We start from the raw sequence: 19,252 nt of genomic DNA, 5'->3' as shown, positions 1-19,252 counted from the left end.
TCATTCCTATCTCCAGGAATCTCCAGAAGTGAAAGGATCAGCTCATAGAGAGTTGCAATCATGCGTCTTGCCTTGATTTTCCCTTGCACAGCCGCAAATAATGAACCCTTGTCCTTGAACATGTTGAATGCCCCCCCCCCCGGCCCTGTTATTTTTTTTATAGTGGCCTTTCTACTGTATGTGTTCCTGTATTTTTATTTAACTTATTTAAATAAGTAGATTATGATGTTGGCCAACTGTGTTCACGCATGCTTTCAATTTCATTCCTATCTCCAGGAATCTCCAGAAGTGAAAGGATCAGCTCATAGAGAGTTGCAATCATGCGTCTTGCCTTGATTTTCCCTTGCCTTGCACAGCCGCAAATAATGAACCCTTGAATGCCCCCCGCCCCTGGATTTTTTTTTCATAGTCAGTGGGCCTATCTACCGTATGTGTTCATGTATTTTTTATTCAAGTAGGCCTATGCGTTCTTGATCAAGTCAACAACAAGCAAAAAGGGTATTCGATCCTGATTGTCAGGGTATTTGCCTCACAAAAAAAAAATTGACAAAAGCAGAAAAATTGCATATGTTAGTGTTACTTTTAGCTACAGACAGTATTTCCTAATGATTTTTTTTACGGACAGTACATCTATTTCCTAATGATTTTTTTTACGATTTTGAAAGAGAGGAGAGGGCACGGGCGCAACCCCCCCCCCCCCCCCCCGTACGTAACTGTATCATCTTGTACTTTGTAGACTATAATCTACTAGGCCTACTAATTTTTTTGTCTGTTTTTATTTAATCAGAAGATACCAAGACTGATACTACACAGCATTCAACCACTCAACCGAAGAACCATGAAGAAAAAAAGTCGAAGACCAAGAAGAAAAAAGGTACTTTTTCTTTAAAATGTTGGAAAACTACATCTCTCCATGGACTTTGTAGTAGTCCATATTTCCTTTCATGATAAGTGTATTACATGGTGTTAATGCCTCATGATTTTTAACTCCTGGCTGGTACCATGGGCTTAGTCCATGCTGGTAATGGTATTAATTTTGTAATGTGAAGAAAACATTTGGGTTTAATGAGATATGTTACCTATTCTGTATTTTTTTTAGAATGTCGGTTACTGTTACTCCCATCTACATGTAATACTTTTCAACACAAAATAATTATGAACTTCGCCCCCCCCCCCTTGCCAGGTCCAAGATCATCACGGACTTCACCTCCAGCTGTACCTACACCATCATCCTCTGGAAATAAGCAGCAGAAAGCAAAGAAATCATCTGGTAATTACCTTTTCAACATCATTCTGTTTTTCCATCTAACTGTAGGAACGTGGTTATGTATTTGTCTGGTTTCTGTGCACCGTATGCATGTTTGAAGTCTTTTAAATAATACCTTTTACATAAGCTGAGTTCAGCCTTATACACATGTTATGAAGCAGATTATTTGAGCGATACAGGATATTTTAAGAGGACAAAACACCATTAGTATTTTAGGAGATGGAGAATTTGACATATTTGTTGGTCTTGCAGTTTATATTTTTCTTTTTCACAGCCTCATATTGTATTTTTTTATTTTTAAAGCATTTTTAGAACATAGAGAAGGGTCATTCCATCTGGATTCACCCAGTGGTGGCACCCGACCGTCTCAGAATTCGTTGTAATTTGGTACACATAAAATTCATCATGGCCCAAGCACAAAACAAAAAAAATTAGTCCAATCGGTCTGTCGGTTCTCGCTACGGCCCGCCCTTTTCTCCTTGTTTTGACAAAAATGGGCTTGACTTTCACCTTTCAATGGCCATTGCGTCGTAACATGTTGACCAATTTTCACGAAAGTGGTAGGAAATTCAGAGAGGAATCCAAAACATGCATCAAATGATGTATTGGAGCGATTAGGTTGACCTTTACTTTGACCTTGAGTTTGACCCCCGGACAAATAATTTTTTTACTTGATTTTTGTGTATGCTAATTATTAGTATGATATTGACAAAATGTGTTAAAATCAATGATATTTTATTTCTTCACCTTTTAAAACTCTTCCAAAGATACCATAAAATTTCACTCTAGTCCCACATACTGACATTCATGTTAGCAAAGTGTTTACCAGTTACATGATTTCTTCCACATGAAAAGAAATTAAGCTCATTAGTTCACAAATGAAACATTGAAAATTTATGCTTATGAATAGGTATCTGTTTAGGCATTTTGATGTTCAACAATATATACCATATATACATTCATGTTTAGTAAAGTGTGTACTTTTATCATCAAATTGTTGAGTATATAAAAGTAAACACTTTACTAAACATGAATATATAAAAGTATATGATATATATTGCTGAACATCAGAATGCCTAAACAGATACCTATTTATAAGCAATGTTATATAAATAAATATATATAAATGTTTAATGTTTTATTTGTGAATTGATGAGCTTAATTTCTTTTTATGTGTTTGCATTCTGTAACTTAAGATTGGAAGAAATCATGTAACTGGTATTGGTAAACACTTTACTAACATGAATATCAGTATGTGGGACTAGAGTGAAATTTTATGGTATCTTTGGAAGTTTAAAAAGTTGAAGAAATAAAATGTCATTGGTTTTAACATATTTTGTCAATATCGTACAAATAATTAACATACACAAAAATCAAGTTAAAAAATTATTTGTCCAGGGGTCAAACTCAAGGTCAAAGTAAATGTCCACCTTATAAATTGCTCCAATACATCATTTGATGCATGTTTTGGATTCCTCTCTGAATTTCCTATAAAATGGTACCAGTTTCATGAAAATTGGTCAACACATTACGACGCAATGGCCATTGAAAGTTGAAGGTCACGCCCATTTGTGTCAAAAACAAGGAGAAAATGGCCAGCCGTAGCGCGAGAACCGATTACATTTATATTTTTTGTTTTGTGTTTGGGCCATGATGAAGTTTATGTGTACCAAATTACAACGAATTCTGAGACGGTCGGGTGCAAAATTGCACATTCATTGGGTGAATTGGCATGGAATGACCCAGAAGAATGAAATGCTATAAATGCTCATATTTTTTAAAATTATCCTTAGATGTCTTTTTTTTTATCCTCACAGTAAAAAAACCAAGATTCCATCCCAAGGTAGACAGTGAAAGGGTTTTAAGTTCAGCAGGAGACATAGTGAAATCCACACTTCATAAAGCTGTAGTAGACCCCAAATTTAACATCCAAGTTGGATATGGTGGTGAGGTTGTCGATCTTGCAGAAAGAATTTTGAAAGCGGCAACGATGGAGAAGTTTAGTGACTTTTGTCATGATTTATTAAAAGACGTACTGGGCACCATTGAGGCAGGACAAGGTGCAGTCAATTCCCAAGCAGGGCTAGAGGAGATTTGGGCTGCTTTCCACAAACTGCGAACAAGGAAAGAGGCGAAGGGGAAGTGGGAATCAATACTAAATTCGTTGGGTGTCGGAGGAAAGGCCATAGTGAAGAACTTGCTCCATCAATATGTACTGAGAACTGTCCTGGGAGATGTTGTTATCAACCAGTGCGTTAAGGCCCTACATGTGCATGATAAAGAGCCAGCAACTGCAACAACAACATCTCACAGTGATCATGACATGCAGGTGTTAAGGTATATTGCAGGATTTGTACCTTTTTCTCTCATAAATAAGTACAAAAAAATGAAGTCTCAACAGGCAAGAGATTATGTTACCCTTCTTAAGCAGTGGCAAGTGAATGATGAACTTACTACTTTTGCCCCTTCTTTCTTATCCTATTCAGTGACATGGCTAAATTTACAGAATAGAGGTGGTCTTTTCAAAGTTAATGATGATGTGTTTCGCTTTTTTTTCACACTAGAGAAAGTGTCAAAAAAAATAATGACAAAATCTAACTTAAAGAATCTGAATGTTGGTATCAAAGACATGTTAAAAAAAGAAACATCTGCGAGCCCTGAGGTGATCAGAACGTGGAAAAAACTCACATCATCTACTCAATTTCCAACGAAAAATCTGTTTAATGTTATCATACAAAAGTGGTCCAAGTTGAGAATAAATGCATTTGTGAAAGCATTTAATATCTTAAAACGACATGAAAAACAGGTGTCTAAGAAGGGGGAAAAGAGCTTGCGAAAGGAATTATCAAAATAAAAATTCATAAATTCCATTTGGATTTTCTCTTGATTTGATGTCATATTTTTTTTGACCATCTATACATACTCCTCTGTACCACAATTGAAACATTTGTACAATTCTGCTGTCCTTGCCAAACTAGACATTAAAAAAATATTAAAAACTTTCAGGATTATCATTGCTGCCACTGCTGAAGGGTAAAATTATTGACACTCATCAATTTGAATTTCATTTGTGCATTGATATACATTTTTTGGCTATTTTAAATTCAACTATGTTCATGTAACCTCCAAATCTGATCAACTTCATTGAGTATTCATATGACATCTTGCTAAAAATTTAATAAATTTTTGAATTATATTTCCATCTCCATGTTTAACTTAAAATATTGAGAATGAGTTTCATGTGTAAATATTCACTAAAAATTCTTTTTTGTATTTACACTCTTCATATGTGTGAGCCATTTATCTTAGAACAGAATGGAATTATTGAATGCATCTACTAAGTACTGTAAAACTGCTATCATCAAAGAATATTGGGCATGTGTAGAAACTTTGTTATTGTTCACATCTTATAAAACAATATCTTGAGGTGTATCCTTTTAACCAAAAGAATAATTCTTGACAGGTAACGCTCCGCTAGAGGTATTGTTTCTTAAGTATTTGGAATATCTGTGTCTTCCACAAGTTGAATACATGTCATGATGGATATAGTAAATTGGATGGATATTATGTGCCAAATTCACTCTGGAGATAGGTCCAGGAGAGAAAGTGGAACCAAGCTAATTATATGGTATAAAGGCCGCCGCACACCTTACGACTGTTAGCGATCCGATTTTGGAAGAAATCACATTTTGCTCATTTCCTGAAAATCTGAATGGATCATATCATTTTAGTTAAGGTTAAAATTAATTGGAAGATTATAACCATTTTGAAAGCTTGCAAGCCTTCATTTTGGAGTAAAGGCCAAACAAGTTTAAAATCATAGCTAATCGTATGACTGCTATAACGTCATTATGACTACAGTAGATATTAAATTTGCTTTTATTCTAAGAAGGATGATAGCATAGTTACAGATTTGAACATAGCTTTTCGTACGATGATTTAGAGCATTAAAAGAAAGATATTCCATGTCTCAATATTAGCAGCAAATGCTACTGCATTTTATTCTGAAATCAGGTCATAGACCAATCGTAAGGTGTGCTGTCGCCATGAGAAATACAAGACTAGTACATAATTATACATGTATACTGTATCTGATAGTTTATTGAAAACTGTATTGCCCCTGTAATCCTTGAGGCACAAGAATATCAACATGTACATGCTAATTTTAAATCATTCTTCCTAAAGTCTTTTGCCCTTTAACAATGGCGCTATAGATTCTTTTCTCATTTAAAGTGGTAAACCAGCTGGACAATGCCACTGGCCGATCAATGTAATGTTTTTATAGTACATGTACATATATCTGGTGAAAAAAAAATTGAATATTGAGCCATAACTGAAATACCTGTATCATTTTATGTATTATCATAATAGACTTCTTTTTTTAAATTTCATACCTATTCATACAGTTTCCACTTTACCAATAACAAAACCATTACAACATATTTGAAGTGTCTGTTTATTATCAATAGGAGAAACATCAAAATAAACATGCAAATACTGTAAATATGAGAATACATTATTTATTTCATGAGCAGAAATTTTCGGTGCAAGGGTGTACAGAGATAACTTTGAATGTGTACTTAATAAATACTAGTAATGCAAGAAATATAATAATTACACAATATACATGTTCTTATCAAATTGTCTTTAATATCAGAGTGTGCAGTGTGGTACACTTTATCACTTTATATTTTACTTTTTTGAAGCACTAAGTAATGATTTTCGAACACAATTTTTTTCTGGGCTTCATTTTTGTAACATCTCACAGGCGCAGGTGGCAAGAGGGACCTCGCAGCTCAGTAAAAAAAAGGTCAAATCAATGTTAGCAATGCCTTTAATGTTTATTTCACAATAGTTTTACCCTGCACTTAAAAAGCACATACATACCATTTACATGTACAATGTATGTGTTTTATCAAGATTGTTCTTACATTGCATGTGGGTTACAAGAATAAAATATAATTGAATGGTATAATAGAATTTAAGCAGCCTTGTGGTTTTGACCAGATGGGTCTGAATATTTAATTTGTATTCTTTTTTGTACTACATTCTACCATGGACTTGGGAGGAACCATTGCATTTGTTTTACACATCCAGTGTAGTTCAGTTACTTTAAACTATCTCAAAGTAGAGGTACATTTACGGTTTATATACTGAAAGAATAGACAGCATAGCTCATGTAAGCTGTAAGAATCTTGATTCACCATAAGAAAATTTCAAAGTATCAACCATTCCGATAGTCCAATAAATGGCACACCACAAAATATGTATTATTGCTGTAAGAAATGTCTCGTCACATAATTTAAAATAAGAGGAATTCCTCCTTAGTCCATGCTGCAAGCGCAGGCCTGTATGCTCCCTTTATAGGAAAGTAATTGTAATGCCAAAACAATTCTCATCTTACTAAATAGGTTCATTATTGCGGATTAAAATAATCGCTAGAGGGTATTCATTTGTCTCGCAATCTACTATGGTCAACAAGGAATTTCGTGATCACTTTCTTTCCTAGAAAGCCAGTGAACACTTTTTGCGAGAGTGATCACGAATTTCCTTGTTGACCATAGTAGATTGCGAGACAAATGAATACCCTCTAGCGATTAATTCTCATCTTTCTCACTAATATTCAATGTAATAAGTAATATTACATTTACATGTATGTCTAACAGACATGACAATACAACAGTATTGTTCAGTTCCTATATACTAGTAAAATATTTTGTATTTCCATGTGAAGACTTGCAAGAGGCAGATTTATGCTGGTTGCGCATTCCAATAATAAAGTATTATAAAATAAATGTTTAACTTGTTTTTTTTTTTTGTAATGTGATGTAGTGAAACCTGCCTTTTCAAAATTAAATTCAGGGTCTGTTTTAAGATACTCAGCAAAAAGACAATGAATAAAATTTTGGTTATATTCAATCCAATAAGATCTTATTTTCAAATCTTTAATAAGTAAAGGAAACAAGCAGAAAGGAAGGCTTGTAAATAACACTGTTCGTGTGAGAGTTTAAATTAAACACCACTTACATGTAAGTAACAAGAGTATAAAAGGTTATAAATACAATTACTTAAAACTTCAGCTATTTAAAGGGTATGAGAAAACATACATTGTAAAATAAGATGGAAATTGAATGTCAGTCAATAACCAGAAAAGATAACGAGGAAAGAAAAGCAGAAGGGGGGGGGGGAGAGAGAGTGTGAGATGAGAGGGAAGAGAAACGAGAAGGAAAATAGAGCAAGAATGAAAGGATATCAGTTTATTCATTGCACATTACATGTACAATGTAATGCGTAGGTCACATTCGCCGGCCTAACAAGTCGAAATCAACAGTTTTAAATCTTTGTAAAAGCAGTAGGTCCATGGTACAAGCTACATGTAGGTGCTTCGTAAAGTCACGTACATAGCAAGTGAATTAAACTCTCCGTATCGGCCGGCAATGTTGACCTAGGCATTACCCTGCAGATACTAAAGAACATTCCAATTGAGTCATTAAACGGTACATGTAACCATGACTCGTACAATTCACCCGAAATGAATTTGGGGGAACTAAGGAAAATATACATAGTCTAGATACTGTCAAAGATCATTAGAAAAGGATGTAGGAATGATATCTACATGTAGGTCACACAGCTTTGTCATAAAGAATTTATTTGACTAATGCAACAATAAAAATAATCATTTGAAAGCTACATGTGTGAAAAAAGTCAAGTACCTTACCCTATCTAGGCCGGGGTAATTTGGGAGTTCAAATGGAGGGGGTCACTTGAGATCTCAACCGCGCGGTCGCGCCAAAAAATTGGAACGCAGGTTGTCTGGGACATAATCTATAAATTTGTATAGTATAGAAACTTATATCATGCAAATTGCTATCAAGTGATTATTCTAATGTATGTATAATCTGTAATCATACTTTTCCCTCAACCCCCTAAATAATATTCCATATGTTCAAATTTTTGGTATAAAAACACTTTGTGGTGTTCTGGGCAAGTGTACATGAAATAAATTGTGTTATCACATCAATTTCTTCTGTATGATATTGTTTGCAATTTCTTATGATTTTCACTGTTTTTGGACGTTTTGCTTTTAATTGTTTTTTCTATGAAATTTGTTGGAGACTCTTCTCAAATTCTAAACAGCATAAAATAATTGTATTTAGACCAGCAAAACTAAAAAGCATCATACATTTATGATTTTTGGTTGAAAACACAATTTGCATTGACTTTGTACACGAAATCACGTAATTGAGAAAATTTTTTGTCTGACATGCACTTACACAATATTGCATAATTTCGGAACCCGAACCCAGGTGACGCACAGCGAAAATATCCCCCCCGGCCTGGATAGGATTAAAGGATCCTAAAGCACATAAATGTATGGTAGTCATGAATTGCTTGCCCATGTCTCTTGCAAGTTAAAGGTATTGTTTAACTTTGTGAGCAGCAGATTTAAAAAAAATCTCAAACCAAGCTGAAACAGGTGCACAAGTGCATGATTTCGAACTAATAAACCCTGAAAACAACCATTATTGAGAATGAAAAGCTGAAACTACAAGGCAACCCCGATTTTGTAAATAGGCGTCTTCTAGACGCCTAAATAGTACACATAAGTGTATGGGATGAAATTAAGATGGTGTTTCCGGTCACTTTATACTTCAAATTTTGAAGCACTAAATAATCATTTTCGATGGCAATTTTTTCTGGGCTTCATTTTTGGAACATATCACAGACACAGGTCACAAGTGTGACCTTCTAGCTAAGATTTTTTAAAAGTCAAACCAATGTTAATCACTTTAAGTTTTACTCCAGATATTCTTTAACAATATCAACGGTTCAAATGTTTGCATGTTTCCATGTTTCTTCCTAATATTCAAGAGATACATGAAGAGATTGTGTACATGTATGAGGTCATATGTGTGCAAAAGTTTGCAGATTGAATAACACATTTCATATATAAGAAATTCTTCCCAATTATGCTGCTCCAAATCTAAGCATGTTGATATAAAGACACATTCTGATACAGAGCATCAGTCAACAAAAAACAAGATCAGCACAACAGTTCCTTTCTAAACGATTCGATATGCCTAGGTAGTTGATATTGTCAAACACCTGTACAAATAGGTGCATCAAGATGCACATAATCATTACATGGCCGGTCCCATTCGATCAAAGAAATAATCCATTTCAATGTCAATCCACAATACATATTGGTCCTTATTTCAATGAAAGCATTAAGATTCAAGAACTTTCCTCCTCTTTTTGGGTAGTGGGCAGTTTGGAATAGGATCCCCCTGAGACAGCTGCACATTACCTTGACGCGAAGCACGGATAGCAGACCCTCCAACTTGTATTGATAGCATGTTGTTTGCGACTTGAAGAGCAGATGGATTATCACTTGACCCTCCTGCCGCCCGCTGCTTTGAGAAGTACTCCTCTATTGGGTCCTGAGAAAACTTCTCGGACAAGACATACCTCACACCTTCCTCTTTAAGCAACTCCTTGGTAAGGCCAATGAAGGAGTGAACTGCAAAGAAAATATTGAAAGAAATATCCAATTAAAACATTCAGACAATAGCATTCATTTACATTGATAACAAAACCCAAAATAATGTTATAATAACAATAGATTTGAAACACTATACTGTGATGCTGAACGTCCTAAATTTTTGTTATGAAGAATACATGTACATTGTACGTTGGACTCGTCACAAATATATATTCGGCTGCTAAAAAACCTGGAAAAGAAAATATGCAAACATGCATGTGTTGCATATCTAAAAGACACTCCATTGTGATATCTGCAGATAAATGTAAGTATATGAACTTTGTAACATTTCTTCACTGAAGTTCGCTCATGATTAATAGTCTCTTACCAGTAATTCTGAAGCCCTCGCGTGTTTCTTTACTGATGCATCGTCGCTCCCTCTCAATGGCTGTCAGGTTTGGTGATTCCTGTATCTCCTTCTCCCAATCTTCAAAGTATTTCAGGAATACATTGACCAGCCACTATAAAGTTTACAAAAAAGGGGGGTGGGAGATTGTGTTTAATCATTTTTCCTTCATACAAATGTCAAATTCACATCCATCATTTTTCCATTACAACAGGAAAAAGAAAAAAAAATGATCAATTGGCATCTAAAATCATTCAAACAATATGAAATAATGAGTACACTTTTTCTTCAAAAGTTAGCCATCAGTCATGCATAAATTATATTAAATGTGAACAAGACAACTTATATAAGTCATCAGAATAGAAGTGCATCTATAGAATTAAAACCAATGGTGTTTGATTTTTGTTTTAATTTCATCATGGATAGGTCCATGATTTCATGTAACAAAATACTTCATTCAAATAACCTTATTCATAACTAAATTATACAGCCGTTTCAATGAAACCATGGACCTAGGTCCATGATGAAACCAAGCAAAGTTTGTATAAAAACAATAACTCTTCTTTTACCTAACATAAAAAGTTTAAGTCTTGTTTGCTTCGTACATCTATTTATTCGAATCCCTGGATAACAATCAAAAGACAAATATGAAAGTAATATTAAAATCTTACATCAAATCTCTCATCATCAACATTTTCATAGGGCATCAAGTTTTGATTCCTTTTTCGTCTACCATCACTAATGTTGGACACATTAAGGCAATCAAAGAACTTGTTCATGATTTCAATAAATTCACAGGTGCCATCCATAGAATCATCCTGTGTCTCCTGTTTCCTGGCCTTCATTGCGTTGGCAACAGACTGACTCATTACCTGTTTCATTAAAAGCAGAAAAAAGAGAATTAGAGGAATCCTCAGTACATAACTTGCATGTAATTAGGAATATTAAATGATTCACAAAATAGTACATAATACATGATAACCATCCGTCACTTTCGTAAACTTTCAACTACATTTAACGTACATGTACTGGAATGCAGAAATGCTTCCTGGGTGGTCAGTGTTTTTCCCATTAAGTACAAAGCACAAATAAGATTAAGCAACTTTGGGTTAATGTACATGGACATGTAAAGGGTATTTAAAGAGCTTTTTTTTGTTGATTTTAAAATCCCCTGAAACGATAATTGTCAAAGCTCCATTGAAAAATAGACAAGGGGCAGCACAAGGTGGGTGGGATAAGTACCTGTATAAGATTTTAGGAATGCAGTATTTAAAATAAAAATATACATGTGTGCAGATTCACAGAAAACTTACCTGGGAAGCAAGTTTAACTCTCATTCGAGAAGACGGAGTAAGGTAGAGGTGGGCATCTGTGATTTTGGGTAGCATGCGTAGATCTCCTCGAGAGTCCCAAGAGTGTAAGTCAAGAAGATGAGTCCATCTAATATGCCTTCCATGAAACTAAAGTGTATCAGAGAAACCGTGAAATGTTTACATGATAATATGATCTCTATCAGTATGTCATCACTAAGTAATTGGGAAAAAAATAATTACTCATAATTTGTCTTGAAAACCTGTCACTCAAGGCAGTTTATGTATACAAGTAGATACACACTATACATTCAAAGAATAATCCCTACATGTAAACACTTTGTGCATGTTAAAAAAAATATATAGTATAGGAATACAGCAACATGTACAGCTGTTAGTTAGATATGAATCCCAATTAAACCATTAAGGAAGAAAATTGATTCCCACAAAACCCAGCCAGCCAGAAATGGAAAATAATACAAATTACAAAGGCAAAAAATAATTTAAGTATTTTGGATCCATTGTCTTATCAAAATCAAGAAATATATATTTCACCTGGAGATTTCTACTCCTGCGTCCGAAACCAGAGTTCTCTAGGTTATTCCTAGTTGTTTTAATCAAGTGGGGAACATCACAAAAGAAGTAAATTGGCCTCTCAAAATTCAGGGGATGAACAGTTAGGTGATGCTGGTCTCCACACATCTTATAAAACTTCCTGTTCATTGATGCCCCATCGGAAGTTACTCCTCTCACTTTCAGACCTGCACACTCCAGGGCAAGAGCAGTTTCTATCACACAGTCGTAGATGTCACTGCTGCGTAGTGATTTCGTTGGGAAGAAGGCGACGGCTTGTTTTGTTGATGAAAATATGCCTCTAGCCATGGTGACGAAGGCATGGCTTGCTAGAGTTGGCTCTGCATCACCCTGCACTTCTTGCTCATAGGATTTAAATTCAGTATTAATATCTCCTACATTAACAAAGCCCATTAACCTTCCGGTTGAGGATTGGAAAGCCAGCCCTGACTGCAGTTTCATCTCATCAAAAAGTATAACGACGTTTCTTCTCCATTCTTCTGACAGATCCATTTCTTTCACCATCTCACTGATGATGCCTTCGTGGATTCCCGTTTTTGCCTCTGTGTATTTTGTGTATTGCTCAATAGTGCTGACTGCAGGTAAAACCAGCAAACCGCTATCCTTGATCAACTTGTAGGAAGCTGGAGACTTGTGGTGTATGGCGATGCACCACCTCAGGATGAAAGGGCTCCATCTGATTTGCCTCCTGTCTTTCTTCTGGAGTGCCCTTTTCTGCTCCTCCCACAGGTACCATGCTGCAGTGTTGGGAGAAAGAACCTCTTCCAGCTCATCAGTGCTCCTTGTTATAAGATCCTCTATGACAGTATTTTGACTATTATCCCTTTGGATAAAGTGACTGCTTTCGAAATGTGCAGCAACCTTCTTGTGGAGAGAGACAAGCTTCTTTTCTGTTTTCTCCTTCTCTTTATGGAGTTTTTGGGTCCGTATTTTCAGCTGCTCATGGGACAAGTACGAAAGCTTTGTTGAAGAAGACGGTGATGTAGCATCTTCGTCCTTCTGCTTTTTGTCCCTCCAAGACATAAGATCTCCTCTGCCAACTGTACAAACAGAGCACTTGTCCTTACCTTCTTCGACCAACTTACAGTGTTTGTGCCGAACAGTTTTATTGTAAAATGCACATACGAAAAATGTTGTTGAGGGTATTCCAAGTTTGCTCCTATCTACCATAAAGTCAACAAAATCTGTGTTTCCTTTACATATTTTGAAGCAGCCAGCAGTCATGATTAAATCTTTCGCTGAATCCTTGTCAAGAATTGCGGGTATGTGCCTGAGGGTGGGGTGATCCTGTTTCAATTCCTTGCCAACTACTGAAACATGCCACGTTGCATCATTGTAGATGGTTACACATTTGGGTATGGTGGTGACATCTTTGTCTTGAACAGATATACTGAAGAATAATGTTCTATCTGCCTGCCTGCTCATGCACATTCCCACAGAAGAAAGATGCTCCACACATGATGAAGTGATGTCATCTATATTAGCAGTTTTCACATGTTGACAAATGCTGCATTCCGCATTGTGGGGCACAAAGTTAAACACAGGAATATTGGCATCTATAATCTTCTTCTGCGCCTTTGCCTTTCGGAACCTATCAAGTTTCCGCTCACATGATTTACAGATGAATGGAGGATGGATCATGCAGTCATCTGCACCAACGTCTATCTGCAATGCTGCCGAAATGAGCTTGCTGAATTTCTCCTTCTTATACGGAAGTCTATCTGCTAGCATTGCATTCTGCTTGCCACACAATCTACAGAATGCTTTCAGACCTTCTTTATGCTGTGCTGCCATTGTCAAGCCCTCCTCTTGGTAGGTCAATGGTATATTGAAAACTGTATTCAAAGAAAAGAAAAAAAGAGAGTGGAAAAATTAGCATTTAAAAAATGTGATACGGTTTTCTGTGCCTTGGGTGGTACTATTCCCTGAATAACAGCCATTTCATTATTTCCATTGACCATTACTCACTTCAATTGGCGATGCAGTGAAAACAACAAAAATCACTGTTTAAAAAGATAAATTGGCAATGGCAACCTTTCATTGTAATTTTGCCATAAATTATTCATCACCTCAAGTTATAACTTATACCCAAAAATTTGTATGAAAGTTATTAAGAAACTAGGATTGTTGCCAATTCGAGCAGCAAATTTTAATTCAATTTCACTACTATACAGCTGCGAACCTATATATACTCTAATGAAAAATTTCATTGTTTTAACTAATTATGTCTATCTTTACTGAACATACATACATGTAGAATGGAGAGCAAGAGACACAGCAAAGGAAAGATACACATTTTTAAAAGCTTAAACAAAATAGTCAGCCTTTTTCAACACAATAATTTGTATTTCTCCTGGGCATCCTAGATCTGTGCGTATTGGGCCCTAGTGAAATGACACAAACATTTTTTTATATATAGCAGGAATTCCATTTGTAATTTGAAAAGTATTCTACAAGAAAAGAATACCACCTTAAAAATTTTCAAAATGATGTAAATGTAACTGTCACTTCTTGTTGATTCTAGAACTAGAAAAAGTCTAATTTTCCCCCTTCTAAATTGGATGCAAAACAGTTCACCCTGTACTTTTTGCAGTTTTTGGTGAATATCTGACTTTATATTTATAAGAAATTCATGTTTTATGTACGTCAAAAATGTATGTTACACTGATTACACCAGGTCCTTTGGAGAGCTGGACGCTTAAGCTTTCGGTCCCCTGGTTGCTTGCTTACATGTACAAGTATTCATGCTTTTTATTTTAAAGGTCAGGTTGAAATAAATCACCACCTGGCACCAGTCGCAGTCATCATTGTCATCAACATCAGCATCAATCATTATCACGTAATGTAACGTTAGATCTAGTCTAACATTACATGATCTAGTGAAATGTTATTGTTAATAGGGCCGACATGTAGATCAAACCTTACTTATTCGTACTCGTAGATAGAGACTAGATCTAAACCGAGATTTACACTTCATTTTAATTACATTTAAAACAAATTAAGACAACATTGACTGGAAGTAGTCCCAAACTAATGCTTCAGCCTGTCTTTGCACTGAACTTGTCTACCGGTACCGCTAGAGAAATATTGTTGGCTCCACTCACTGACTCGGCAGACTCTGAGTTGGACTCGGACTCACCAATTTATGATAATTAGATGAAAAATATAAAAAAACATTTTTCATTCTTCGAAATAGATCTAAAAATGTCAGTAATGAAATACTCTGAAAATTTGCTTTGCCCAATTGATCGTGGGCCCAGCTGCCCCTGTGGCTGTGCAGCGCCAGATCGACGAGGCTCTATCCCTTTAAATGTTGAACGCCAAACAGGGTAGCAGCAACTACCATCTTTTAACATTGGTCTGATGCGGCCGGGGTTTGAACCCCCGACCTCCCGCTTGTAAAACTAAGTGTACCAACTGATCTATACCGTAATAATAAATAATCCCAACAGGCAACACATGATGTAGGCCTACAGTGTCACACCACTCACAGAATTACAAACTTGAAATCACATGTAATCTATAAATGTCAGAAATTGTTAATAAATCTCTAGAAACTGATGGTTATTCCTGTCTAAATCTACTCTGGGAGTGATCTTTGATATCGAGTCATGCTTGGTTCAAATTATTATTTGTCAAGCCGAGCAACCCCGGCCCGAGCTCAATCACATCATCGCGATCTCCCTCATCCCATCCCAGCCGTGCAGGCGGGGGTACAGTGCAGGGATTGGGGAGGCCAAATCTTGCAGCGCGCACACTTTTCTGGGGTTCAGCAAAAACTCTTACGTAATATGTTTAGTTTTCTACGGAAAATTTTCATTCGCAAAGCATGTTTTGGCCAATTTTCAAAAATATATTGAGAAAACGCGAGCAATCGCTCACATAAAATCTTCACAGAGTTCAGTCAATACATTATTCGACTGTATCGAGCTGCTTAGAAAACAACAGAAAACCCTTCGGATCAGTCCGAAAATGTCACTTTTAAACTACGAATCAAACCATAATATGCGGTAAACTTACCTTCGAAGGAACACTCGATCGTGTCCAGATCAAAAAATCGCGAAAAATAAACTAATTTGTGAAATTTTATCGGGTTTTTTGGAAGGGTATCATTAAATATCGACGAAGAACTGAGCATGGAAATCAACAATGCCCCGGAAGTAATTATTTACTGCGCATGCTCTCTTTCAAGCTTGAGATCAAGTCGGGTCGTAGGTATGCAAGCTTCGTCTGCTCGAGAGACCGAATGCTTCGCCAATATCGGTCGCGAGAGGGCCTGTGATTTGCCGGCGGAACTCGAACGATCACAGGGTGTGTTATCGCCCTTATCAAAACATGCCTCCGGCGTTGGGTCGTAAAATTGGGGTAAGGAGAAAGTAAAGCTCGCTGACAGATGTTAAATCTCAGTGTCGTAAAATTTTGTCCGTCGGTAGTCCATTTGCTGGTAGGTCCATGGTTAGAGATCCAATTGTGTGCTTAATACCCTTTCTGCAAAGAACCCCAAAGCCATTAATTTTGAACAAAAGGGTTATAGCAGGTCAGACCAACAATGAGCTGTTTGAATTTTGAAAATATCTTTTTTTCTTCAAATGTTGTTCTGTTGATTTATGATCCATGTGTGTTTATGTGATTCATTAGTTGATCTTGCTTCACAAATTCTCATTATTTGTTTTACTTTAGGGACACAGTTGTCCTGCTTGGTGCTGTATTGGACTTCATGTTGCTTTGTGAGTCAACATCGGTCAAAGGTCAAATGTCACAGATTCTGACCCAGATGATGAACGCATGCAAGGTTGATACCCCACCAGAACTTGAGTGAGTTTTTTTTTTAATTAATTTAAAAACTAAATAAAAAGGCACAATCATATTTCATTTGGTTGAAATTTTGTTTTAATACAATTTTTTCAGGTTTGGAGACATTGCCAAGTCATCAGCATTTGTATCCTCTGCTTTTTCTTTTATGGAAAGGTTTAATTAAGCCTACAGTCATCTGAAGGTCTATGCATATAATTTTGTTATATTTCTAATGCTTCATTCTTATTGTTGATTTTATATTCAAATGACTTTTTTTCTTATCTTTACTGACCAAAGGCAGTTTCTGGGGTAATTTATCAATAATATGGCCAGTATTTGACACAGACTTGCCGAGAAGCAGTCTTTTGGGTTGAATTGAGTTTTCTGTGAGCTAAATGAATTTAATTTTTAATTTGATACGACTAAGCAGCCAAAGGGCATCGCATGATACATTAACACATAGAACTTGAGCTTCTCTAGCTATTTAAGAAGGTACATATACACGGCTTTTATACAGTGGATATAGGTTAATCTGCTTTTGCTCCTCATACTGGGAATAGTTGTTGATTTCCCATTTATTTTCATACTCAAATATGGATATATATGGATATATTTACAGAGTTGTAACGAATAAAAAAAATTTTCACAAAAATGTGCCAAATTGGAACAATGATTTTGTTTTCATGACGTTGCCAGTTAAGAGTGTGTAATGAATGGACTTTTTACGAACGGTACTCAGATACTGCACTGGAAATGGTCTCATTTGTTCAAAACAAACCCATTAAGGAGGGAAATTCCTTCTTTTTTTGTTAGAGTGGAGCTGGTGAGTGTTGTGAGAAGCTTTTTGTCACGTCACATTCATCATCATCGTAAGGCATCGTTGGGACGGCTGGAGTCCCTCGCTGTCTTGCATCCAAAGCTAATGATTCGCCTCATACCCGATGCTACGAGACTGATTGAGGAATGTGAACATCGCAGAGCAGTTGGAGTAGATACTGTACTCAGGTAATCTTGTATTAGTTTATAATGCATTTCCATCAGTATGAGTTCATGTAATAGAAATCATTTGATTATGTATGTGTCCTCATCCTTGTGATCATATACATTGTGTGTCTAAGATGTGTTTTATACTATTGACATTTATCAGTATTTGATTTCTGAAAACAAAATACAAAAGAGCTACATTGAAGGGATACATATCTATAGGCCGTAAGTCAATATTGTGTATTTAGCTCAGTCTGCATAGGATGATAATATAAAAATTGAAATTTGAATGAATAAATGACTGGTCAATATTCTGATGTCCAGATTATCTTAGTACATCTTACTACATCTGCATTTACATGGTCTACATCTGCTTTTAAATTATGGGAGCTAAAATAGTAAAACCTGGAGTTATATTGTATGTTGTCATTGTTGTGTATTTTTGTTCTTTCGTCATGGTTAATAATTGGGAAGAAATTTTAGTCAGTTATGAATGATAAAATTAAGAATATGTTATGATTTGTCCTGATTTATGCTCCATTTGGCTTTCCATAGCCAAGGTCTATTTTTAGATCAGAATTTTCATCAAAAAAAGTGGAGTTCAGAATAAAATTCATTTTGTTTTACCATAATATAATATCACCTTTTAATATAGAGAATTAATGTTTCAAAAATAAAAAGAGCCTCAAATATCTGTGAGATATATCTAAAAAAAAGATTTTAAAAATATATCTAAAATTTGTGAGAGAAACTCCAGTCATCCCTAATCCAACTAACCAATGTTTTTTTTTATGCAATTAATATTCTCAATATCTGTAGACAAGCTTATCATAAAGTCCTGAGCCATCTTGGACCAGAAGGGCAGAAAGAGAGCCAGAGATTGCAGTCGCAGTCAAAGATTGCTGAAAGTCTGGATGTTATCTGAGTCGTGCTGCACCCACCTCTGTAGTTAGACCTTGCGGATGATGAGAGAATCAGAGACCTGGGGAATGCCTCTGAACACTTCATTGACACCCGTCTGCTGGCAACCGTCAGTGATGACTGAGTTTGAGGTCGTTGATTGGCTGAGAGACACATGCCAAGAATGATAATAAGTATTGTACAACGCCTACCTAGCTTGATGTACGCGAGCAAATGGGAGGCTCAATGTCACACATTCGTACCGTTGCACACAAGACGTACCATCCAAAATGTACCATTGCACGGCTCTAGGAGGTGACGTCACAATGCGATTTCATTGAATAAGGTGACAATGCGTGTACAGCCCGCTGGCTAAATGCACAATGCTTTCCAAGATCATGTGCGCTTGTGTGGGCCCGGCTTGTGGGATTTTGCTTTTCGCTTTCAATATTTTTGCTCTCTTTTGATAGATTACTGCAGGGAAAAACTCTTTGTTTTTTCATATTTTCGCTAGA

General features: G+C 36.0%; 1 protein-coding gene across 1 annotated transcript in view; it reads left to right on the top strand.

The window, feature by feature from the left end:
* Positions 1-19,007, top strand: part of LOC121413734 (protein MMS22-like) — a 72,139-nt gene extending 53,132 nt beyond the window's left edge. Inside the window, exons 34-36 of the mRNA XM_041606661.1 lie at positions 16,740-16,874; positions 17,667-17,858; positions 18,657-19,007. Coding sequence (XP_041462595.1) covers positions 16,740-16,874; positions 17,667-17,858; positions 18,657-18,762 — 433 coding nt within the window. The 3' untranslated portion in view covers positions 18,763-19,007. The remainder of the gene's footprint in view (positions 1-16,739; positions 16,875-17,666; positions 17,859-18,656) is intronic.
* Positions 19,008-19,252: the final 245 nt, after the last annotated feature.

This window comes from Lytechinus variegatus, chromosome 4 (genome assembly GCF_018143015.1).
Source record: "Lytechinus variegatus isolate NC3 chromosome 4, Lvar_3.0, whole genome shotgun sequence".
Lineage (NCBI taxonomy): Eukaryota > Metazoa > Echinodermata > Echinoidea > Temnopleuroida > Toxopneustidae > Lytechinus > Lytechinus variegatus.
Note: the sequence above shows the minus strand (reverse complement) of the source record. Positions and strands in the feature narration are given on the sequence as shown.